Source organism: Pipra filicauda, unplaced genomic scaffold (assembly GCF_003945595.2).
Source record: "Pipra filicauda isolate LSUMZ 115617 unplaced genomic scaffold, ASM394559v2 scaffold26_size5592650_pilon, whole genome shotgun sequence".
NCBI classification, from domain to species: domain Eukaryota; kingdom Metazoa; phylum Chordata; class Aves; order Passeriformes; family Pipridae; genus Pipra; species Pipra filicauda.
In genome coordinates this window covers 1,539,471-1,564,935 of record NW_024104387.1, presented here as the reverse complement: position 1 = coordinate 1,564,935, position 25,465 = coordinate 1,539,471, and the positions used below count along the sequence as shown (strand labels likewise).

The following is a 25,465-nucleotide window of genomic DNA, read 5'->3' as shown; positions in this document are numbered from 1 at the left end:
GTTTGGGAAAGAGTCTGCCTCAATCCTGCTTGGAATCAGTATTCTATGGGCATAGAGATGGAATCAGATTGTGACTAATTTCTAGAAGGTATTAGAGAGTCTAAGACAGCACAGGCACTATCAATAAACCACAATATAAAAAAATGTTTTATAGATTTTATATTTGGATATTAAAGCTTTACAAAGTCGTATGATTGAAAGAGATACAAGCTTTTCAGAAATACCTTTGGTATATAATTTTTCCTTCTGCATTTAGTAAGTCACGAGTGTTATTTACAGTAGGGCTATGACACATTAAAAAAATAACATGTTCATAAATGACAGGAGAGGTTTGAGAGTTACATAAAAACTCCATGCCGGCTATGTTTGTTTGGTGTGTATCCTGTTGCACTTCACCCATGTAGTTTTTCTCAACTATATTTCACGGTTCTTTGGTAGTAAATAAAAAGAAGAGTAGTTGTATACAAAAAAGTAAAGTACACAGATAATTCATTAATGCTTTAGATGGAGAAAAATGGCTCATTTTATTAAAAAAGGAAAAGCTCAATTTATTATGAAATAATATTTATTTACAGGTATTTTACATTTATAGAAAATAATACAATTGTAATCTAAAATTTTTTTTTTTTTTACTACTTATCTGCTTGTACAAAAGAAGCAAAGACACTGTCTTCTTGTTCTAGCAGAACCTCTGGCTTGTCATATTCCAAAATAACACCTCTCTTCATTACGATAACCAAATCTGCATTGAGGATCGTGTTCACACGGTGCTGAAAAACAAATAAACAAAATGCCAGGTCAGTGTACCTATCCCAGTATATTCCGGGATAAGACAGACTTCCAGAAATTAGTTTTCGTATCAAGTTCAAGTTTTATTCAGGCTACTTATCCTACTTTTCATCCTTATTTACTGTGCAGATACTGCAGATAAGTATACACACCAAGGGCCATGTGGGTATTTGAGTACCTAAACAGCACACAGGTGCTTCAGTATGAAGAGTCCTATGAGTCCACACTAGAATGTCCCCAGCCCAGTGTCCTGCCACCAAGTGCTGCCACAAGAAGGTGGCCAGGCAGAGTAGAACAGGGCAAGCAAGTGGGATACTGTATGTGGGAATTCTCACAGTCCTGGGTTACTTCTAGGTCAGGGAGCGTTCTTGAGCTTGATGTGGTTTGTCCATTTGTAAAACCAAATAGATCATTTTTCTAAGACTTTGTCTATGTCTTCTCTTGAGCTTTCATAAACATTTTGCATCCATATCCTTTGGAATTGGATTTTTCCACCCTTCCATCCCACTATATGAACAAGCATTCCCTCCTTTTGTGTGTTCTGGGCTGTGTTCTCAGAGCTTCATCTAATGCCCCTTGACTCATGACTTTGCAGACCTCTCTCACATGTCCTTACATTGTCCTTCTTCCAGAAGGAAGAACCCCAGCCTATTCAGCTGCTCCCCTTTTGGAGCAGTTCTAGCACCTGCAATCCTACTTGTGCTTCTCAACATTTTTCAGTTGTAATGTGTTGTTCTTGGAATTAGGAGACTGGAACTACACACAATATTCAAGGTATATGCGAACTGTGGACTTATACAGTGGTATTTTGTTTTCTTTTTTTTGTTCCCTCCCCTTTTCCTAGTAAGCCCTAACTTGATTGATTGATTAATTTTATTAGCAAGAAACCTCCCCATTTTTTTCCAGTGAAAACAATTACTTCAACTTTTCTGCAATAACGTTAGCTTTCATGAATCGATCATCAAATAGCCCTGTAAACTGACTGACATCTTGCTCCTGGTGTGTTTCATGGATTCTTTATTACTTTTTATGGCTCACAGACACTGCTCTCTTTTTGTTTTCTTTTGTCTGCTTTACTGCTCTTCTCATGTAACATGCCATTTTGATAATTTCTCTTTTCTTTATTTGGCTATGAGTTCAGCTTTTACAAGAATGCCTTCTTGTTTCTAAGAATCTTTTTTATTTGTTTAACCATACCACTGTCTTTCTATCCTTACTCAAGTATTTCCTTAAAAATAGCATGCATTGTTTCTTTTTTAAAAAATAAAATCCTTCAGTAATTTCCAAAATGTCTGTCAGATTCAATTTTCTTTGCTGCTTCCTTTAGCTTTTTTTTCACCATTTATTTTTGGGTTTTGTTTTTTTGCAAGCCTCCCCATATTGACAGAATTCCACTTTTTAACATTGAGTGTAACTGCATGGGATTTTTGGGGTCTGCATTACTCCTGCAGGGATATTTAATCTCAGAATACTGTTACACAGTCGCTTTTCACCCATAAGGATTTTTATCAGGTTTTGGGCACCCTCTGTACAAAAATAGCTCTTGTATTTCCTTCTGTGGCTTCCTAGCCAGATGTTCCATAAAATAATCACTGATGGCATCTACAAATCTCATTTCTGCTGCAGTTTCTGTGACATTTATCCAGTCCACAGGCAGTGGGAGGGAACTGAAATATCCCATTCCGGTTGAACTTGCTGCCCTTGTTGTCTGATCTCTTTCAGTATAACACAGTCAGTACTGCGGTTCTGGTAACACAGCAAGTAACACAGAAGATAATACAGGGCCAATATTATAACTCTTCCCATTCCTGTTCTTCCTTAACACAATTTAGGAATATATGGCTTTCTCTGGAAAAAGCAGACAAACAAACAAACAACCCCCCCAACCCCCAAAAGAACAACCCAAACAAAAAAAGGTCAAAACTACTACTCAATCCCCCCAAAAACAATGTTACGATTCTGCTACAGAATGTTTTGACTACAAACCCACCTGCTGTAAACCACATTTACAATTGGAAGAAAAAACATTAAAAGTGAGTTTATTCCATGATGTCGTTTGTTTGAACTGTGCAGTTTAAAACTCACTAAGAGAGTAAAAAAATTATAAATCTGTCCCCAAACAAACTGAAAAAGATAGAAAATTCAGAATGCAGTGCAACTCTGAATTTTCACACAGGGAAATCAGGAAATTTTGTGCTTATGGTTCCTTTGCTTTTTTATAATGACACACTGAATGGATACCATAAGATAAATCAGGTTTTCTATGGTACGTGTGCTAGGTGAGAATAAATGATGCTCAAAGATTCCTGAGCATAGATTTCTTGATTCAATTTTTAAGTGTGAAGAAGCATACTGACTTTATTTCACCTCTCTGGAATATATGTATTTATTTACTTGTCCTTAATTAAGTAATTATTTTAGCTTGATGAAACTTACTTTTAGATTTCACAGTAGTCAAAGCATATGGTATTTTAAATTAGCCTAAAATGGGTAACAAAAGACAGACTACATACATAGATTAGGAGCCTTTACAGGCAATCTCACTTAGCATCACGCAGCACATTTAAGAAGCTGCTATTATGAATTTAAGTAAGAAAGTAGTTTAAATTGGAAAGGAAAGCTTACATTTAAAAACCACTTAAAAAAAAAGATTAATGGCCAAATTAGCACATTCATTAACATTGACAAGAACTGACTAATGGGGCATTTCTGATTCTTGTTTGCCTTAGAATAGCAGCAGAGACTGTACTTACTGCTATTGTAACCACAGTACGGTCAGCAAATGCAGTCATGACCACCTTCTGGAGTATGTTCTCCTATGGAAAGAATATTTTATGCTTTTCAAACAACAGAATTTACATGATAGACACAGACACTAAGAAGGCCTAAGTAACCACTGATTATTCCATGCTTTTATTGATCTTACACCACAGAAATGAAAAATTAACTACATGCCAGAACGAATCCTGAGCCTGGTCTCCAGTTGGACAGCCCTGCTCCCCTGCCACCCCCACTGCCTCTGGGGTTCAGAGGACACAAGAGCTGTGCTCTGGCCCTTAAAACTCCTGCTATCCTGACTTCAGGTTTATGGTGAGGAAATCCAAGGTGAATTCAGGGTGCTGCCAGGCTGCACGTATGCTGGCACTCAGTAGTGTGTTCTTCACCCCACTGCAAGCCCAGGAATGTTCCAGCACACTGGGGACATCTAACACCAAGGGGTGACGGAGACAAACAAGGGAGTGTGCTGTACCTGGCATATTTAACAGTGGAGATGATATTTAAGATGGTCTTAACATACATAGCTCTCACTCAACAAGTACTCATCCTTTGCTATGTAGGAGACATGTTGCATACCAAACTGCCTACAAGTGTCACTAACACAGATACTTTCATTTGGTGTTATCTGTTCTTTAGATAAGTATTTCAAGGGAGGAACTCTATCCTTAATGTGTCAAAATCCAAAATGTGTTTTAACTGGGCTGCATACAGTAGAATTCCCAACCCTACTGACAACGTTTTACTGAACTAAAAATTGAAGCTGTTGTAAACCATCCCCCCCCAAATATTTTCTTTACTTATACCAGGAAGGAGACTGAAACCTAACAGATGGAAAAAAAATCCCAAAAATGTACCATTCTATTTGGCTAAAATCCAGTCACTGCATTATTATTGAGTGGTTTAACATCTGCCCAGCAACTCCAGACAATTAATGCAATAATCCAGTATGTCTTTTCTGTGTCTCTGTTTATTTCTTTGACTCTACTTTCAAGCCTTTTAACTTCCGGACTTGTCCTGTCCACTGTGCTGGGGAAATTTGTTGCTTGCCCATTTACCCTTCACTGACCATTCCAGCTGACCTTCCAAAGCTTTGTTTACTTAAGAAACTGCCCGTTAAAATAACCTGCTTCATTTTCCTAATGCAAGCAGTTCTGCAATATCTATTAAATTCACAGTAAAATGGTTTGAAAGGTCTTTAGATTTGTTAGCAATGACTCCCAATCACGTGGACTTGTGAACACACCTGCACTAAATATGGCATAAGCATACTAGAGAGTAGATAGAATTGCTTTCCACCTTTTTCTTCACGTGTTGTCAGTTGTCTCCCCTTCAAGGAAAACTTCAGAAACACTCTAAACTCACCGTTGCCATGTCAATAGATGCTGTGGCTTCATCCATGATGAAGATGCTCGTCTTCCGCACAAAAGCCCTTGCCAGGCAGAACAGCTGCCTTTGGCCCTGGCTAAAGTTTTCGCCCCCTTCTGTGACTATAGCATCTGGAAATGATACAACAAAACCAGTATTTATACTGTGTGTGTGTATGAGAAGGTCAGATCAGAACAGAGCACATGCTTGGAAAATAATGTCTCGCTTTCAGCATAAAGTAATATTTCCTCAGTCTACAGCTGCTGGTGATGTTATTTTACCTGTTTATTTCCATTGTTCAAAACAACCTGTACTTTTGTCTCATTATATTCTTTATATCTGCTAGATATCAAAGTAGCTAAGGATGTTTAAGAGTGGGTTTCTACAGAACTCTATGACATGACACCTCCCTGTCAAAGCAGCATCCATCAATTCTTTACCCTAAGGATGTGTAATTTAGGATTACACATTTTAAGGGATTTTATTGATGGTTCATTTGTTTGGTTTGGTTTTTTCTCTCTTTTTTTTTTTTTTTTTTTTTTTTTTTTTTGCATGGCCAAATGATTCACACCTTTAAGCTTTTGAAATTTTCCTCCCTGGACATGACTACTGGAAAATAAAAAACCCCCATGTTCTAGGTAACACCTGACTTGTTGACACATTATTTGCATTTAAGAGACCCATAAGCCTAAATACTTCATAATGAAGACATACCCACTGATTTGAAAAGAAAGAGGATTCTGCTCCACAGCTACAGTCCATAAAGCAGTTACATGGATGTAGAACCTTTGACTGCAGCCAAGCACTTTTTGTCACCTTGCATAAACCTAAAAAGCTCTTTCTTCATCAACTACCCTTTTAATAAATAAATGTGAAACAGGAATGTTGTGAATACTGGAAACAATATTCTCAAAAGGAAGTCTTATTACCTAGACCCCCAGGTAGTGCTTTCACCACGTGCTTGAGCTGTGCTATTTCCAGTGCTTCCCACAGCATGCTGTCAGTGCATTTCTTCTCAGGGTCCAAGTTAAACCTACAGTCATGGGTAATTCAACAACATCAGTCAATAGAAACTTCTGCAATGGATTTCTTCTTTTAGTGTGCTTAGAAACAAATCTGCAGATAATCAGAATCATACGCTAAAGATCTGTGCCTGACTCTGATCAATCATTGGTGTAAATCCACTGAATTTTCCAGACTTAGTTAACATTTACACCAATGTGATTAAGAAGAAAATTTGACACTTTCAGCTGAGCAGAAAGGAAAAAGCTTCCTGTTTTGCAGATATCTTTATGGTTTTATAATTTATTTTGTTCTGAATAAACTAAAGAAATTCTCATGTTTTACTGGAAAAACCTGTGACTATACTCAAGTCTAAATTAACACTAATTTTTTAACAAAGGGCAAAAATCTACCCTCTCTCCTTTTAAATCCAGTGTCTCTTTGTTTTTCACTCCTACAGAAACCTTAACAGAATAATCAAGCTTCATACTGCGTTATGAAATGCAAGTCTTCAGTGCAAATGAGCAAATCTTGCATTTATGAATAGATGAACATTATTTTAGCTTGCTGTGGCCCAGAAATGATAGCAACAAATGCAAATCTCATATTACATTAGTATATAGAATGATAATAAAAGATTCAATGGTGCATAACACTCTATTTTTATGTTTTACTCCTGCTGTATGTGTTGTGAATGACAGATGCTGGCCTAAATAAATTTTTTAATAGGTTAATTAGCACAACAAAGGTATACAATCACATCATCTTCTTGATGAGAATGAATTGTGCTCTATTCAGGCACATTCGGGAGATAACCATGAGATCTGTATTAGCATGGAGTCAGCAAACCACAGAAGCCTGTATCATTTTCAGTGAACTCTAATGACTTATGTAGAAACTACAACTGCAGGTGATATAACTGTGCACTGAGGATTGTACTGTTCTTTTCCCTAGGTAAATGCCATGGACACAGGGAAGGATATTTGTTGGAAACTGGAATTTTTGCCACTGTTTCTACTACGACCTCTTCTCAGAGAAGTAGGAAGAGAACGAAAAAAAAAAAAAGGAACTAAGGTGTTTGTTGTCACAGATGAGAGACCAGTTCAAAGAGTAGAGAAGAAACATGGATAGAGGCTCAAAGATAAAATAGACCAGTGTCCCAGTACTTCTCATATTCTATTGCTTTCCCTCTGTCTACATCATTTGGTAGTCTGCATTTTTTCCATCTCCTATTTTAAGACAGATAGATCAAAACAGGGTGAGTGAAAAGCACAGACAGAAGGCAGTGATCCTCCCTACTCCAACTGAGGAGACTGGAATTGAACAGCTGGGCATAAAAGTGATTATATAGTATAACTAGAATATATAATTCATATTATATGGCATATAAGCAATTACATATTGCTTTATTTATTGATGGCGCTTAATACTTACCGGATTGTTCCACTGAATAAAATAGGATCTTGGAGAATGATTGACAGCCTGGATCTTAACGTCTGTAAGGGGAGCTTAGCAATATCTATACCATCAATGATAATCCTTCCTATTCAAAAGAAAATGGACAGAATTTTTAATGTGGCACATTAAACAGACAGAAAAAGTCTGTTTAATGTGCCACACAACTGCTGGCAAAGACACGGCTCACTTCCAGGCTGAAATGCAGTACAGCAGGAACAGGCCTTGTATCAAATATCCCCTTCACTAACAAAACACGCTTTGGCTAAGCAGCAAACACAACTGCTTGGACACTAAGCCTCAGCTGGAAAGAACACGGAGTATACCTATAGTATCTTATGAATGATTAGACACACTGCTTAACTTCTTGACCAATATAAACATTTATCTAACAACAAGGTCAGACTTTACTTCAATCAGGGACTAATTACTAGGGGCAACAAGCGTTTCAGAAAGCCAAATTACTGTTGAGCACTGTGAAATTTTATCTCCAAGTACAACTGTCTGGCTCCGCATAAGGGCTCTGTGGGTGATGTGGCTGGGAAACTGGCTAACATCTTTTTGAGATGCACTCTGTGAGGCACATGGACATGGCACACAGAGCAGGAAATATGGCAGGAAATTCCAGGGCAGCAGGCCAAACTGCAACCCCCAGTTGCTGACTTTTCTGGGCCCAGCAGATCCCATCTGTACCTTGGATCTTTCTTTGTGCTTGGACACCTTTCCCTTTTATGCTTTCCTTCCACTGTTAGGATTTAACAGCACAAAAGGCTGTCATCTGTCACTCTTGGACTTTTGCTTCTGTCAAGTAGAATTTTTATTGATCCAGCTTAGGAATGGCACAGCTGTTAGGTGACAGATGACATTGGATTTAAACAGGGCCAGAAAGTCTGTCCTGCAGATTCAAAAACTACACTTCAGAGCTGCTGATGTTAATAAGAAGACTACCAAAGCACCTTCAGGTACTAAGCTTGACTGATACACAAAAGCGTAATCTTACCCTCAAAAGTGTCAACCATTCTGAAAAATGCAAGAGAGAAGGAGGATTTTCCACTGCCTGTTCGGCCGCAGATCCCAATCTGTGACACAGAAAGCAGATGAACATCAAGCAAGAGGAAATGGATAATGTCTGTACTTGACACTTCAAAGGAGTGGGTGGAGGAGCTGTTCTGATCCACATGATCCTCTTGTCATCCTGACAGGTCAGTCAAACTGAACTGGCTATAACAGAATCACTACATTTGCTTTTTGTCTTTAGGGGTCTGAGCATTTAAGGATAAATCGAGGCCAGTCCTATATATGGGAACAATAGGAGAGCAGTAATGATGGAGATAAAGGCAAGAGAGCCACATGAGAAAGACGAAAAGTAGGTCTAGCGCAGTAAGAGCTCACTGTCACTTTTTCTGGCACAGTTTGCTGATGGCAGAGCACTGGGATACTGAGCGGGGGTGTACGCTTAAACATACCAAGCTAACAATCCCCCAGACCCCTTTTCAGTGCACTACACTCTTTGAGAGAAAAAAACCCACTGTAATTCAGTCATCAAAACATTCTGTGGTATGTTTTTTAACTCTGATTTATGTGATGAGTCAGTCTAAAGAGCTTCTCAGAATCACTGCAGTTCTTTACCTTTTGTCCAGGTGAGATGTGGGCATTGACGTGCTTTAGCACTGGCTTTAAGTTGCTGTCATATCGCACACTGAGGTTCTGGATTTGGATTTCCCCTCTGTCTGGCCAGTTCTGGGGAATCTGTGAGGAGGCTGTACCAGGAGCACAGTGGCAGGGGGGGAAAAAAATAATTAAAAAATCAACCCTCTTGTGATAAATTAATTGGTCCATTAAGTGATTTACCACAATTTCCATGTTAATACACTACAAAATCATTAAAATTTCAGTAAGCTCATTCTGCATGCTGCACAAAACTGCACTTACAAAGGAGCCCTTCGTAATTTTCAGCTTCTGTTTTGAGAAGGCCATTGATTCTTTTCACTGCACCCAGCTGGATCTCCATGTCAGCCAGGTTACGAACCATCCAATTCAGATAGTTAGACACCTGATGTAAAGCAAATACACAACTAAATTCCAGATTTTTAGTAGTTTGCATCATTTGACCAGCATGCAGTTTATATTCCTACACAGGAATGCCTCAATAAGTGGAAGGTTGTGAACAAACTGTATGGTGCACATCAACAGGGAGGCAACAACGACTAAAGGTTTAATTTCCTAACTGCAGTGCACAGATACTTTGGTACTATGGAGATCTATCTACACCCACAGAAAAGAGGGGGCAAACAATTAAGACAGGTGACAAGACATCATTTTGGTAACATAAGGTTTGACAATCTCGAATGATGTGCCAGGGCATAATTACAATTGATGCACTGAAAATGTATTCTTCACAATGCAAGACAACATAAAAATTATGAAGCAACTTGGCCATGTTTTGTTGACATATTTGAACTAACACCTTTATGTGCATTTTATCTAAAAACTGAAGGAAACATACACTCAAATATGTCAAGCATTAAATGTGAACTGATGTAAGCACATGGTTTCAGTGATGTTACAGTACCCACTATAGATGTACAGACACCTTCAATCTTCCTGTTCATCTTTGTGCCCTGAAGAATTACAAAAAAATGTTTGGGAGAGACAGAAAGGGTCCCGAGATTCTTACCATAAGAGCATAGGTTAGTCCCAAGCCTACAAGTCCTGAAGTGAGTTTATTATACAGGCAACTGGTAATAGAAGTGACAGCTGCTATGAGTACCACACATGCTCCAATGTACTCCTGAAGGAATATGAATAAGCTCCATCACTATAAGTCTACAAAGGATCAAAACATTCTCACAACTTTGCATATCAAATAATAAAGCCATTGCATATTTTGAAATACAGGCCAAAACCCCCATGTAACTCCATACAGACCCTGCCTAGGAAACCATTCTTACTGCCTTTAGTGGGGCCATGCTGTGTGAAAATGCTATTGTAACAATACTCCTAATGTTCTTCTGGAGGAGTCAACACAGATATCTTAAGCATGTAATGGAGGTGGTTGAAACCTTGCAGCTGATGTTACCTGGGATAGGAGGGAAATGTTCACGTGATCCCATCTGTGAGCAGATCCTCTCTCTGTGGCCGATGATGAACCGCTGGTAGGCTCAGCTGCTGCTGCTGAATTGCTACCATCCATATTTGTTCAAACAAGCTGTTCTTGCACAGCATGTACCTGTTAGTTGGACTGTGTCCACCCATAATGGGCTTTTGCTGCTTCAAGTTAAACCACTGGTGATTTGACTTCCCACAGACAGTTCTTTGAGTAAAATCGGGTAACAGACTAGAGAACAAACTCTGTAGGAGGGAAACTGTCACTTGTCTATGTTTGTACTGTTTAGTGATATAGGCATTGAGCAGAATTAGGGACTTTGGGTGGTCTAGGCCTGAACATATAATAGGATAATAACACTTTATTTAAGTCATACTCAATACCTGAACTTAAGTAGCAACAGGTGCCAGATAAAATGGCATGAAAGTTGAATTAACATGCATTTATTACATATAAATGGAGTCCATGTTACCAGAACAGCAGTACTACATCTGCATCTAAAAATCTGATACCACCATCCACAACATAAAATTCCTTGATTTGTGTCTTGGAGAATTATTTTTAATAAACCATTTCTCATGCCAGGCCACTTAACTGAGCAGGAAACAGGCCACAGAATATCTTTGGCATTCTTCAGATGACCCCAAAAGAGGCACGAACCTATCTACAACCTTCTGCTCATTCAGAGAGCTTCCAAGATGTTGAAACATTCCTAGGGAGCCATAAGGCAGGGACCTGCTGACATTGACTGATATGGTTCCTTCCACAATGGCATCCTGGCTGGCGGCACTGCTCAACTAGCTCTGATCGCTCTTCACACTCAGAGGAGCCAATGTGACCTATAAAAACTATTCTTGTCTTGGAAAAACAGCTGCAAGCTATGGGGAAAATTCATACTCCATTCAGGTTCCAAGACGGGTTTGGCACGTGCTCATTACAGTCAGAGAGACACAGAGGGCAAAGGTATAGCTTTGAAACCCCAATGAGGCTGTTTGATGCCTCAACAGATTCCTTGGAACAAAGTCAAAGATTCATTGTGTACACTCAATAATTAATGTACTTGCCATGCGAACTTCCAGCCAGCGATTGGCAGCTGTAAGGAAAAGGGAAGCAATGTTGTTGGAATCTGTGTATTCGAGAAGTTTTTGCCGAAATTTGGCTTCATACCTAAAAGAAGAAATAAAAAAAAGAAAGAAAACAAAAGACAGGTAAGGAGAAGAATGAAGAAAGAAAAGAGGAAGGAAAGAGGAAGGAAAGAGGAAGGAAAGAGGAAGGAAAGAGGAAGGAAAGAGGAAGGAAAGAGAAAGAAAAGAAAAAGAAAAGAAAAAGAAAAGAGAAAGAAAAGAGAAAGAAAAGAGAAAGAAAAGAGAAAGAAAAGAGAAAGAGAAAGAAAAGAGGAAGAAAAGAGGAAGAAAAGAAAAAGAAAAGAAAAAGAAAAGAAAAAGAAAAGAAAAAGAAAAGAAAAAGAAAAGAAAAAGAAAAGAAAAAGAAAAGAAAAAGAAAAGAAAAAGAAAAGAAAAAGAAAAGAGAAAGAAAAGAGAAAGAAAAGAGAAAGAAAAGAGAAAGAAAAGAGGAAGGAAAGAGAAAGAAAAGAGAAAGAAAAGAGAAAGAAAAGAGAAAGAAAAGAGAAAGAAAAGAGAAAGAAAAGAGAAAGAGAAAGAAAAGAGAAAAAATAAATGAGTCAGGCCTTGGAGTCTTGGAAAAATGAAAAATACAGTTCAGTTTCTGGGGTATATGCTTATGAGCAGCTTGACACAGGGTCTAAATCAGAATATCCATAGTTCAGACTGACATAATCTGTAGACTCATATTTGACTCAGGCAAACTGTATTTGTGCGGTATCTTAATGAGTAAATAAATGTTATTGCATTGATGAAACTCTATGGGATTTCAAAATCCCACTGGACATTTTCTGAATGTATTTTATTACATGGTAATTGTGAGAGACAAAAATCTAAAACTAAAAAAAAAATTAAAATAGTTATGAGAGAAATAAATACTCGTGAAAAAAAAGTATTAATGCTGCAGAATGCAGTTTCTCTTCTCACTTAATCATATAAACTCAAGTTTTAAAATTTATATTACCGCAGTACCTAGGAATTGTAACAATTTGTAAGTATAAACTCAAAGTACCTGCAGTCATAGAGCTCCCATATTAGACAAATATGTTTGTCCCTATCATTAAACAAGTGGAGCACTTTGGAAAACAGAAGTCCGACTACATGGTGCAACAAAAAGTAACAGGCTGCAAAAAACCCTTCCTCTTCCCTCAAGGAATTAGCCACACTACACAAAGCAGGATTAATGGCAAATAGGTCTGTTTACAGTGTCTTAAAGTGGATCTGCACCCACTCATCCATTTACCTGGGCATATTTATTTTTATATGTGTAAATTCATGTGATGTTAATGATAAAGTGTCTCAACAATTATGGCTTATAGTAAAAGTCTGGCACAAGATTCTTTTCCGGGGTAGTAACAGAAGTTTGAAGGCCTGAAGATTTAGTTTGCTTGCTTTTTTCTTCCCTTTACTACATTAGCAAGTTTAACAAACTTCTCATGTTTCCCTATGAAACTTTATCCCATTTATATCCTTTAGCTATTATGGCTGCAACAAGCAGGTCTCCTTATACTGATGGGAAAAAAATAGGACAATGTCTAAGTATGAAGTACATGGCTTGGAGAAGCTTTCAAATTTGTTCACTGCAGAGTACTTTAATCCTTCTTCTGAGTACAGTATAATAAAGTTACGACTTTACATAAATCATTTATGATTTTGAGGAAAAGAAATATGTGCCTCTTAGTGGAAATAGCTTAGCTGTTCACAACTTAGCCATGTGCCAAGACATAAGAGACATGTCTGCTGTGTGCAATGGAGAAGCACAGAATGGCCTGGGTTAGAAGGGACCTTAAAGATCATCTAATTTCAACTCCTCTGCCATGGGCAATGACACCTTTCACTAGACCAAGTTCCTCAGAGTTCCAACCTGGCCTTGAACACTTCTGGGCAATCTGTTCCAGTGCCTCACCACCCTCACAGTAAAGAATTTTTTTCCTAATATCTAATCTAAACCTACTCTCAGATTGAAATGATTCCCCTTTGTCCTGTCATTCCATGCCCTCATAAATGGTCTCTCTCTGTCTTTCTTGTAGGCTCCTTCATGTACTGGAAGGCTGCAATGAGGTCACCCCAAAGTTGCCTCTTTTCCAGGCTGAAAAAACACAATTCTCTCATAGGAGAGGTGCTCCATCCCTCTAATCAACTTAGTGACCCTTCTCTGGACTTATTCCAAGAGGCAGATGACTATCCTATGCTGGGGACCCCAGAGCTGGATGCAGTACTCCAGGTAGGATTCAGTACTCCAGGTGATTTTGCCCCTCTACTCACCAGAATGGAGTAGAGAGGCTGAGTCACCTCTCTCAACGTGGCCAGGCTGCTTTGGATGCAGCCCAGGATCTGGGCTGGCTCCGAGCATGTCGGTGTGTTTGCACAGCCTACAATGGCTGTTCCTGAAAGCAGGCATTTGTGTCACCGTGTCAGAGCTGCTAAAGCCTTGTCTCTCCTCAGGGCTCAATTACCCTCAGTGCCCTACCATGCAGAAGTGGCTGTGCTGCTTCTGGAACCAATTCAGTCACACTTAACTTTCATATGTCAATACCATGAAGAACTACATGATACAGGTACACTCAGAAGATGTTAGCTACACATCATGAGTCAGCCGTGCACATGCATGTGGAATGAGGATCCCAACAAAGTTACCGCTGTTGCTGGAGCACTGCAGAGATACCAGAATTTCTCTTCAGAAAGTGTCCCCAGATTACCAGGCCTCTCAGAAAACAGACCAGTCTTTGCAGAAGCCTTCACATTTAAATTTTATTGCTTATTTAGCACCAACACGATCTGAAGTGTCACACAGCAAACTAAATCAGGCCAGGGCATCTGCTGAAGGTGCATTTGTAGGCACAGCAGTAGCTGTCCTTCTGATCTCCCTCTGGACTTTTTTTATATTTCTTTCCTTATGCATTTTGACTAAATCCAGGACAGAGAGTTACCAAGGGTAAGGACACTTTGGGAACAACTGGCACCTCGTAACAGAATGACTAGATTCCTGAATTAGTGTTATTTTTAGGTATGCTCACGCTAGCAAGTCTAAACTCCACTCCTGCTAATATGTTAGGCAGCTGAAAAGCTACACAGTCCTAAAATAGCTGGGTTACCAGCTGATGCAGGAGGCTGGCAGGCAGATGGAATACAAAACTTACTGAAGGCACATGGCTGGCTGGGTCAGAGACACATCAGTTACTGCAAGATTTAAGAAAAAGGAGGCACCAAACACAATTCTTTGACAGAGGAATTAATTCCAAAGTGACAGGAAGAATCAAGAGGGTATGTTCTGAAAGACTGAAAATATTAGCTAGATGGCAATAAATATTATTTTCTGTATCAACAACAGGAAACATACAGCCATAATACTCTAAAGATCCTCTTGATCAAGTAGAAGAATATATGGATAAATGAGAAAAGCAACAATTAAAAGAGAAATTGATTTTCCTGAAAATTTAACATAGGCATAACTGCAAACTTAAGGACACTGTTGGCACTTAAAGGATTAAATATTCAATAACAGTAATTAATAATGGAAAACACTATGCTTTTCTACCACTCTCAGGGAAGCTACCTTCAGTCAATCTTAAATTGGTTGTTCTTTCATTGAGCTATTTATGTCCTATTTAAAACAGTTTAAGAAAAAGTTAACTTTGTGCAATACTTTTATTATAAAATTAAAATTACAGGTTAGGAGAAATAAGCACTACTGTTTCAAAGATAGAAGGGTAACAGTAATAATTAACTAAAAAAACACAGAGACATTATCTAGATGAGATGGGTGCAGAAAACAGTTGACTGCGTTTGAGTCAACTGGGAGAAGACAATAATAGCCCTAGTGCAGGGAAAGCATCTGGTAAGCTCAGCAGCAGTTTTATTGGTACCTCTGAAGTATCAGCATGACTTTCAGTTTTGTAACACAGATACACAACCCAGGCACATTATCAGGTATTCCTGAGCTGCTCTCCTCTGAGCTTATGTGGATGGAAAAATGAACCAAAGGAGGCAAAGAAACACTTTGTCTCCAGTTTTTGTATTTACAAAATCAGTATAAACACACACATTTTCAGCTAGCAACCTGTAAAATAATGTGAGGTGCTACTGTATCCTCTGAAGTCAAGCACATGCACAGTTTATCTTACCAGGACATCAACTCATACACAGATTGCTCTGGCATAACAAGTTGGTGCATATTAGTTATGTCATGGAAATTGTCCAAGCCCATACTCTGCCACAGCACATGCTGTGGTAATTGCAAGCTAATTTAGCTTCTTAAATCACATTTGATCAGAAGTCTTTTTTCAGACTGCATACAAGTGTCTGGACAGTAGCCACAGGGCAAATGACACATATTAACTTGTTTTTCTACAGTAACCCCTTCAAATGCAAAATACTTAAAGTTCTTCAATGCTTTAGTGTAGCCCTTACCCATGTTTTGGAGACTCTGGATTTTCCAGGTGATCCCAGTAACAATTACTTATAACTGCACAATTGCAGAACAGCATCAGAGATAAATATTCAAAAGTGAGGTTGTGTATGTTTCTTAAAAAACTATACCTGAAGGCTCGGATGGTGGTAAGACCTTCAACAGTCTCTGAAAAATGGGAGAGCAATGGTAGCTGAGTGCTGTCATCCAGCTGCTGCAGGTCCCTGGAGAGGGTTATGAAAAGAATTTCGTAAAAAGCTGGTTTTATTGTGCAGTTATTCTCTTGAACCAGGCCCAGGGAGTGAAAAGGAACATCATCACAATAATCATAAATTTTAGATAAATTGCAAAGTAGTGTCACATGTCCCCAAGAAGGGAACGAAGTCCCCAGGAGGATTTTTCTTTTAACATTGAACTAGCTGGAGTTATGAATGGCCCTTTTCCCTTCACTGCCTTCCTTCCTTTCTCCTATATTCCTGTTTGTTATATTCCATTGTTTATTGATTTAAACACCATTCTGGCTCTATGCTGAATATAAATTTGATGGGATTCTGCAAATAAGAGCTTGAGTTAAGCAGAAGGCAAAATGCATCCCTAGATCACAGCATAACTCCTCACTGAGCTAACAGCATAACTCAAACACTCAACAGAGTAAATGAGAGCACATTAGGTTGCACTTCTCCATGTCATATTTAGTCATCATATCAGTAAAAGCACATGTAGGGTGAAATTCTATTAAGTCTCAATTTCTTCCAGCAGGAAGTAAATTGGTTGCAGAGTCCCTCTCAATCTGTGCATACATGAAGGAATATGCATATTTTTGCATTGCTGCAAACGTTTCTTGAGTGTCACGAGGGGAAAGCTGTTTGACCTTAGAAGGAGAAAAGTCACAGATATGGTTATAATTTTTCATCTTGTTAAAAACTACAAGGCACTCAGAACAGGAGAGGTTGCTCGTGAATGTTGGATTCTTAATGGTCAGCTGTACCACCATGGTTATACTGCATTCTGCAGCCTCTCCCTGGCTTTACAGATTTCCACTTCCACCTGGACAGGCAGACAGCAGTTTCCCAGTTCTCTTACCACATTTTCTTGGACGTGCCCAGATTGCAGCCCCTGGGGACAACAGAATCCAACTGGGTTTTTGTCTCCTGCGAACTCCAAAAAACTTAGATCGTGCACTCTGCTCATGCCTCCCAGAAGTTCTGGGAGAGCTCGAGCTCTTGAAGAGCTGCCAACAAAGACACTTGTAAAATGACACTACAGTGGATTTGTCCCACTTTCAGACAGGAACATGGCTTTGACACGACCAGATTTAATAACGAAGTTTGTCTGCACTGTAATTCTGCAATGCACTACTCATGCACTGCAGATGTTTCTATTGCCAGAATTATATTGGTTTATGTTCTTACCGTGAGGCGACTCGGAAGTACTTCTGGATGAAGTAGCACATGATTGCAAGGGGAACCAGGGCAATGAGGAACATGGGTGTGACGTACGAGATGACAGCAAGGGCAGATACACACAGCAAAGTGGAACGACTCAAGCACTCCAGGGTAGCTGGAATGTGCTGGATAAAGAAGAAAAACCGCACAGAAACTTCCATAACATACCAAGTTTAAACCATCGTTATTTCATTTTCCTCTCTCCCACTTGCACAAAAAATAAAATTTTTGAGGATTTGAAGCACTAAGCATACAGGTCTGTTCTTGAATTTACTGCTGGGTTTTGGGAACATCTGAAGGGATTTCTGTGGGGCTGCTCCACATGTCTGTATTGCGGAGCACAATCCTCATGTCAGACAATTACAGATGGACGCAAGAGATGATTTTAGCAGCTGCATCAATCCTATGAACTGGCAGTGCAGTCTGGAGTAAATAATGATAATGTGAATTTCAATAATTTCTATTTTAGGCAATAACATTTGCCTTTTTCTCATGTCATTTGCTCATATTGTGAAATGAATGTGTTTACCCACTTTCAAAAAAAAGTAGATACTCTTTAATTTGGGGATATCACTATGAATCTAATTTCGCTTCCCCTTTCCATACAGGACATCTTAATAAAATAAATGGTTTTTCAATGTGAATTTAAGACGAGGAACTCATTCAGAACTGAGAAAATCATGATGCAAATTGATATAGTCAAAAATATAGTTAATCAGTGAGCTTTATCTAATTAAGTCTATAATAAATGAAAATCCAGTCTTTCAGATTGAGAAAGACAGGATAACTTGTGAGCTTGAATATATTTATTCAGTACCTGGTCAATGGTATTGCAGTCAGCTGAAAACCTGTTCAATATACTTCCCAGAGGTGTTGTTTCAAAAAACCTAAATTGCAACAAGGAACAGCAAAGATTGCAATACTGATATTAGAACTGGTTTAGTTTACTTTTTTGTCTTACTTAAGCTTGGTACTATATCACAGAAACAAGCAAATAGATTGACAGTCACAGTAAAATTCTTTATTCTTCCCAGTAACCATGGCTTTCCTATAGAATAGCAGTCTGGAATATACAACCACAAGCATCAACCCAACGACCTAGAACCTACAAGAAACCTACAACTGCAAGCACACCCTCAGCTCCCTCTACTGCCTAAGGTATGCACATCATATGATTACACTGGAAAAAATCCTTTCAGATTTTGATTTGAGGCTCCTTCAATTCATGAAAAATGGAAAACAAGTTAAATTGGAGTGCCTTGCATTTTTATGGGAATGGAAATGCATAACTAAGAACAACTGTTGGAATAATATATTAAAAGGCATTTGGATATGCAAAATGCAAACTACATTATTGCTCTGTAATTTTTTACTGTTCCATAACTCAGGCTGAACTTGAAGTCTAATTCTATTCTAGGGGGAAAAAAAAATAAAGTGAGGTTTTCCATGTATGTTATTTCTCTGGGATTTCTGGGTCAAATACAGTTAGCATAGAAATAAGATGGTATTTTTCCTAACGTCCAGTAAGAGCTGCACGTTTGAATCAAGCTGCAACTTTCCTGTCATGCACAGGAAAGAAAGCTTCTGGAGGCAACAAAGGCCTTCACTGTTATCTGTGCATCCCAGTGTCCTCTAATGATGCTGGTAATGACACTTGCCTAAACTCATTACCTTTCATTGACTTGCACAGTTGCTGCCTGACAGTAAATATTTCCAGTGATTAAGATGATAATGCAGGCTATGAATCTACTGTACAACATATTGATCAATAATTGTGTTTTCTCCCTAATTAAAACAGCCAAGAGAAATTAAACATTCAAGGAAGTAAATCTCTGAAGTCACAGTCAGGCAGGAGAGGCATTTGTCTCCCTATCCAGGAACTCAAGCAGCCTGGGTACCATTTTCAACAACTACTCAGGAATTTGATACCTGGTGATTTTCAATGACATGTTAAAAAAACATGATGCACAGTTACTTCTGAATAAAACCTGTACTTAGAAGACTGTCTTGAAGTAAAGAAGACAAAATCACTACAATATAATTTGTATAACAATCAGAGAAATACCTCATTGGAGCCAAAATAATTTTATTTAATAAAGCAGAGTGTAGTTTTTTGGTGACTTTCAAACCAGTCCACTCCACTGCTATTGATGTGACAAGACATAATACGATGCCAAGGCAGCAGAGAATGCTGAAAACTTTAGAATATGGAGAATGGTCGAAATCCTAAGAAGCAAAGAGTAACACAATTATTCACTTTAAATTATGTTTAAAATTTATTGTAAACACACAAGCACAAGACTGAAAAAACATAAGGAGTAAATTCTTTTTCCTTCCTAAATTAAACTGTCCATGATTTTTACTCATCTTAACTCACAATTTTTTATACTTTGGAGAGTGAAGTGTTTGCACGAAAATAAGAGATTAATCAGAAAATTAAAATCACAGAATACTACAAAAAGCCCTGCTTGCAGTGAAAATGCAACAGGACAGGAAAAATAAAAAAGACCTATGATATCAAAATTACTTTAGAGACCAGGGTTTAGGTGTATCAGCTATGTGATAAAAATACAACAAATCTAGCAGAATGAGAACAACACACCAAACTTAACTGTTAGTTTGACTGCACTGTGTACCCAAAAACGTATTGAGCTTCAAAATACTCTGGAGCGGCTCTTTTACTAGAAATACAGTGCACCACATACAACTCCTGGAGAGGAGGTTGACCGTGGGAGAACTCCAACAGTTAGATCAAAAGAGAAAGGTGAACAAGGCATTGCATACCGTGCAGACAGAGCAGTTTTTCATCTCTGGTTCCAGCCTGTTAGTGATGACAGCCTCGGTCCAGAGTGCCAGGCAGTAGTCGATGGCCACCATCACCGTGTGCTTCAGCAGCTGGGACAGGACCAGCAGCGGCAGGAGGAGGATTCCTGCTGCACTGAGGTACTTGCCACAGGCTCTCCAGGGCATCTTTGCTCTCTGGTGCAGCACAGAAGACAAGTTGTCTTCATCATCACTTTCTGTTACTTCTTCTGCAACGTGCAAGAAAAAAGCACAGCCACACTGACATATTCGTGCACACTTTTCATCAAAAGTGGCAAGTGGCAGCTACAAACCAGGTCTTACAATACAGGATAAAGAGTGGCTTTAAGGTGAAAGTACCTGCTCAGGCATGCATGTTTCAACCTGCTAAAGTTTGTAGTAATGCATGCTAAGAAGCTACAAAAAACCCTCAGCACCTGGTGATCAATTTCTTGAATTATGTTTTTGCAATTTGAAAGTAGTGACTTTAATACTATTCTTTGTTCATTATTAAATCACATTCACATATAAGAAAAAAACTCAAGTTTGGAGGAAGTTATGACTTGTGAATGCCTGAAATCACTGTAGTCCAGAGGTAAAAGCAATGGAAACATCACTCTTACAAATCATGACCCACATTGAAAATGATTTGTTCTCCTGCCAGTTTGAATGATGTTAATTCATCCTAATATAATTTAACTGTGAAACAGTAATGTACTATCCATGGGTTCAAAAGGTGCCCTTTACCTTCATCCTCTTCATCATCTTTCAGCAGTGCTTCACGGGAATACATAGTCCTCCGGAGATTTGTTCTTTCCAAAACAGGGTTTTCCTCAACAGTGGTTTCCTAAAAAAGAGACAGTTCATGTATTTTCAACTAGAGAAAAAAAAATTACTAGCTGTGATAAAATTGTTTCCATTCAGTAAAAAATACAAGTGAAAATCTCACAGCAGGCAACCATAAGTGAAGGATTTGCTACATCTGTGTAAAACCGAAGGACATAAATTAAATATCTAACATTAATTTCAGGTTGTCAGTCCCAACTCACTTTGGAATCTTAACTTTGACAATTATTCCTGACTTAATAAGAACCAAGATTAATATCTCATTCTTCCTGTGTTATAGGATGAAAGGCAAAACATCATGATATAGGCACATCTGAAAAGCTTCTACCCAGTGCAATGAGTAAATTCAGGCATATAAAAACAATTGCCAGTATTAGCAAAGCTTCTCCTAAAATGGCCCTATTTAATATTCCTTAGACAAGAATATTTTGATAGGGCTCCCTATCAAAAATGGATTAGAACAGAATCAAGGAAGTATGAGGTGTCCAGATGAAGGAATTTATCTTATTAGATAAATAATAATGCTAATACTAATAGGACATTCATATTAAGTTAGATACCACACACAGCATGTCAACCTTGCTAAAGCTTTCAACTTAAGCCAAAAAAAAAAAAAAAAGACACATTTTCTTGTATATATTGATTGCCCTTCCCATCAAAAACCTTTTCCAGCTCTTGGTCTTGTCGATTCATTAATGTCTTCCAGTGTTCAAAAAGCTCAGTCTCTGATTTCTGAATGTCCTTGAGTGTTCCTTCTCTCTGGATGTAACCATCTTTCATTGCAATTATCTAAAAAGTTAGAAACACAAGTGGTGAGATAAATAGCCAGGTATGCCTATTTATTTTAAAGTTATGTTGCTGTGCCTTGACAGGATTTTCTCTTTTCTTAAATAAATAATATTTTTGCAAACAAATCTGTCTTCTAAAAGGACAGTGACATTATCTCTTGACTCTACCCTTCACTGAAGGTGCTGCAAAAAACCAGAACTCTCATTTTCAGAAAAGAAGGCTGCTTTTAAGAAAGAAGAATGGGATCTCTGTCAGCAGACAGGGGGGCATATTACTCTTCCTAAATACAAGTCATTAGCAAGATAAGATTTTAGAGTTCTCCTACCTCCTAAAAGGAAAAAAGCTTTTAGGAGCACACTGTGTGCAGTATGTTTTGACCTCATTCAGGCAATTAGACACGAGCATGCTGGCTCCCTCTGTTTGATACCACAGACTGATAAGGAAGAGCTAGGGAATTTGAATCCGTAAAGCTTTAAAAGCATAAATTGTCGACACAGTTTGAAAGGAATTATATATGCAAGACAAAGTCTGAAGAGAATGGTTTCCGGGTTTGCATCAGTGTAATTACATTATATTCATAGTGTAACTACCTTCACTTTACATCTGACAAGGAGAATTGGAAAATGAGGCGTGCAGATTGCAAACCCACATGACATCATTAAAAAATAGTTAATGCAGTAGTTATTTTTCTCTCTCCCTGGAAGCTCAGAAATTTCCATGGGTAGGGTGTGGGGAAATAATCTTTTCTGCTTATTGCTAAGAACTTACACAAGAGCAAAGGTAAAAATGGAGCAAACAAGGATTTTTTTTGTGGTCAGTGTATTCAGGAAACCTACAATTGGATTGGACCTTGAACTCTTCTGAAGGTTTTGCTACAAAGATTTAGGAGGCCATCACATATACTTCAAACAACACTTTTATTTAAAATTCCTTAATAGAACAAATATTCTCTCTTCAGTCCATTGGCTAAGGCTTAATGACACCTGTACTTAGGAATAAAACCTGAACTATTTGATAATATCTTTATCTTTAAATGATAAAGTTAATAAAAATCCTTTCTGTCTTACAGGCTGCTTGGAACAATATATATAATAAAATTACTGAAACACATGTAGAAGATAATAAAATGAAGTAAGCTTCATACACTTCCCAGAACACCAACACCTAGAAATGGGTCTGACATTTGCAAAGAAAATTGAAATGATTACACTGATACAAGGCCATAACTGAGTATATTTTTAAAAAATGCAAATATTTAAGAATAAAAACCAAGAAGTTAAAATTGACTTCATAGGGAGGGGAAGAAGGCAGAAAATTACTGTATCCTGAGAGACACTAACCAGAAAACCAGACCTGTGTTGAGAACTCAGAGGTGTACAAATGAGGGACAAGGTCACAGCAGACACCATAAAGGACAAATGCTGCCCACCAAAAACATGGTCAGAACAAGATTAATGTCTCTCTGCAACTTTATACCAAGCCAATATGAAGCACAGGCAGCAGCTGAAATACGATTATTTCTTGAGACAAGTAAACTGCTGCTGTAGTCTGTGCAAGCTGCAGAACAGAGAGAAGTCCTGCTAGGAGGTATAACTGCAGTCATCAATCACCAGGAGCAAGGAGACCTGGGATGCTGTAGCTGGATAACCATAGGAGAACTAAGTGCAAGGCCAGTGCGTATCAATGAAATAAAAAAAAACAATCTGAAAAACCAAACTTCCTTCTTCATCTTTGACACTTCCAATTACAAACCTTTGGTTTTTTTTCTTGTAAACTACAGGATATAACAAAGAAACCTAACAAAACAATCAAACATTACATATTTCTTAAAATCTTACCAATATACAAAGGGTAAAGATGTTCTTGATACATTATATATTAGTACTAACCACAAGGAAACAGTGGTATTTTCCTTATATTTCCATGTACCTCAATACCCATAAATGCACCTTCTTCTGTGACAGCACAAATTCCTAGTAACATCCCAGCAAAGTCAAATGTGTTACTCAAACATTTAATTGTTTTGAAATTAAAAAAAATGAGCAAAATTTTTCAATAGGGTGTTGGATATTCAATATTATTTTAAATGCAGCCTGCTTTCACAAGCGTTTTAAGTAGCAGCTCTATGAAAATCCAACCTGTTTAGGTGTTCTAAGATGGGAATCTCAAAATTATGGCACCCCTAACTCATTGGCCAATTTGCAAAAGATCTTTGTTGTATATCTTCTCATTAACTATGAAAGCATTATTTGTAGCAAGACATGTTTGTGTCATGTTCTTGCCTCCTCAGAAAAAATGGGAAGAGCTTTCTTACCCAGTCAGCATGGGGCAAGTACTGCAGCTTGTGAGTCACCAGCACAATGGTCCGCTTGTCTTCCCGCAGCATTTTCAGGATCCCTTCTTGCATGAGATGATCACTCAGGTGGATATCCAGGGCAGAAAATGGATCATCCTGTCGTCAAGATAAGGGGTCAGCTTCTAGAGCCACAGTTTCAGGGATTTAAGGAAACTGATCGATTTCAATACCAGTAAAACTAATTAGATCAATACAGACATATAAAAGAAGCCTCAGAAGATCTAAATTGTGCTGAGGAATGGTTTTCTTAAATTACATAACAGCAAACCTTGAACTGTCTTTTTGCAGTGAGCACTCAGACATATGATAATGCCATGATTTTGTAAAGGCTTTTTGGGACCTGGTCCTGCCCCCAGATGTGTTCATGGCCCACATTACAGCAGCACACGGCATCTGTTAGGCTTGAGACAATGCCCCAGTGTGGGTCTGTGGCAGGTATTGCATAACTGCTCCAGGGTCAGGGCCAACGAACACATTTTCATTTCCTTTGTACATAATTGCCTCCAGATTTTTTTTTTAAATTCATAAATCAATAATCTATTAACAATGAATCACAAAAAAAAAAAATCACAAAAAAGAGCAATATTGGTCATTTTGATGCCTCAGCTCAGATGTTTGATTTATGACCCAGATTACGTTATTGAATCAATGAATTATAGGCAATTCATTTAGTCATAAGCTAATCTGTACCATCTTTGGGGGAACTTGTTTACCTAATCCTATTTACATGGAATTACAAACTTTGTGATTCGATTTGATATTTCTGATTCCAATAGTGATACTGGCCGTAGGATTTACTTAGTATTATTATTTCATGCTAATATATTACACTAAACCCAGGCTTTCTTGAAAATCAAATTTTGGTTTTTTTTCTCCAAGGGTTTGTTGATAAAGTAGGGTTGAATTTTAATTAATTCTGCTTTCTGGGTGACATCACTGCCACCAGTTAGTTAGGGAGAGGTATAAGGAAAGAGCTGAGTGCTTTAGAAAATCCCCTTAAATTTTTATTCCCTTAAATTTAGCAACAATTTCTATCGTGACTGTATTAGACACTTTAGTATTGTTGCTTTCATGGATCTACAAACCCAAATATACCCGAAATCGAGCGTAAGATAAATATGACCACTGAAATCTTAATAAATCAGAGCATCATAACATAAAGCACCTAAATAGCGCTTTTGAAACACAGTAACTTCTAACTGT

The 25,465-nt window shown here is 38.1% G+C and overlaps 1 protein-coding gene across 2 annotated transcripts in view; it reads right to left on the bottom strand.

Moving 5' to 3' along the window:
* Positions 1–144: 144 nt before the first annotated feature.
* ABCC8 (ATP binding cassette subfamily C member 8) overlaps positions 145–25,465 on the bottom strand; it is a 79,836-nt gene continuing 54,515 nt past the window's right edge. Inside the window, exons 22-39 of one of the 2 annotated variants that reach the window (XM_027737259.2) lie at positions 24,221–24,358; positions 21,781–21,906; positions 21,019–21,118; positions 20,254–20,501; positions 19,535–19,695; positions 18,287–18,356; positions 17,437–17,594; positions 16,156–16,248; positions 11,560–11,662; positions 10,067–10,180; positions 9,322–9,442; positions 9,019–9,149; positions 8,390–8,468; positions 7,369–7,477; positions 5,862–5,965; positions 4,930–5,063; positions 3,543–3,605; positions 145–770 (exon numbers count right to left, since the gene is read on the bottom strand). In XM_027737259.2, the coding sequence (XP_027593060.1) occupies positions 633–770; positions 3,543–3,605; positions 4,930–5,063; positions 5,862–5,965; positions 7,369–7,477; positions 8,390–8,468; positions 9,019–9,149; positions 9,322–9,442; positions 10,067–10,180; positions 11,560–11,662; positions 16,156–16,248; positions 17,437–17,594; positions 18,287–18,356; positions 19,535–19,695; positions 20,254–20,501; positions 21,019–21,118; positions 21,781–21,906; positions 24,221–24,358 (2,190 nt within the window). In that variant the 3' untranslated portion in view covers positions 145–632. Of the gene's footprint in view, positions 771–3,542; positions 3,606–4,929; positions 5,064–5,861; positions 5,966–7,368; positions 7,478–8,389; positions 8,469–9,018; positions 9,150–9,321; positions 9,443–9,961; positions 10,181–11,559; positions 11,663–16,155; positions 16,249–17,436; positions 17,595–18,286; positions 18,357–19,534; positions 19,696–20,253; positions 20,502–21,018; positions 21,119–21,780; positions 21,907–24,220; positions 24,359–25,465 lie in introns of those variants that run through there. The other variant, XR_005563957.1, reaches the window with a different exon arrangement.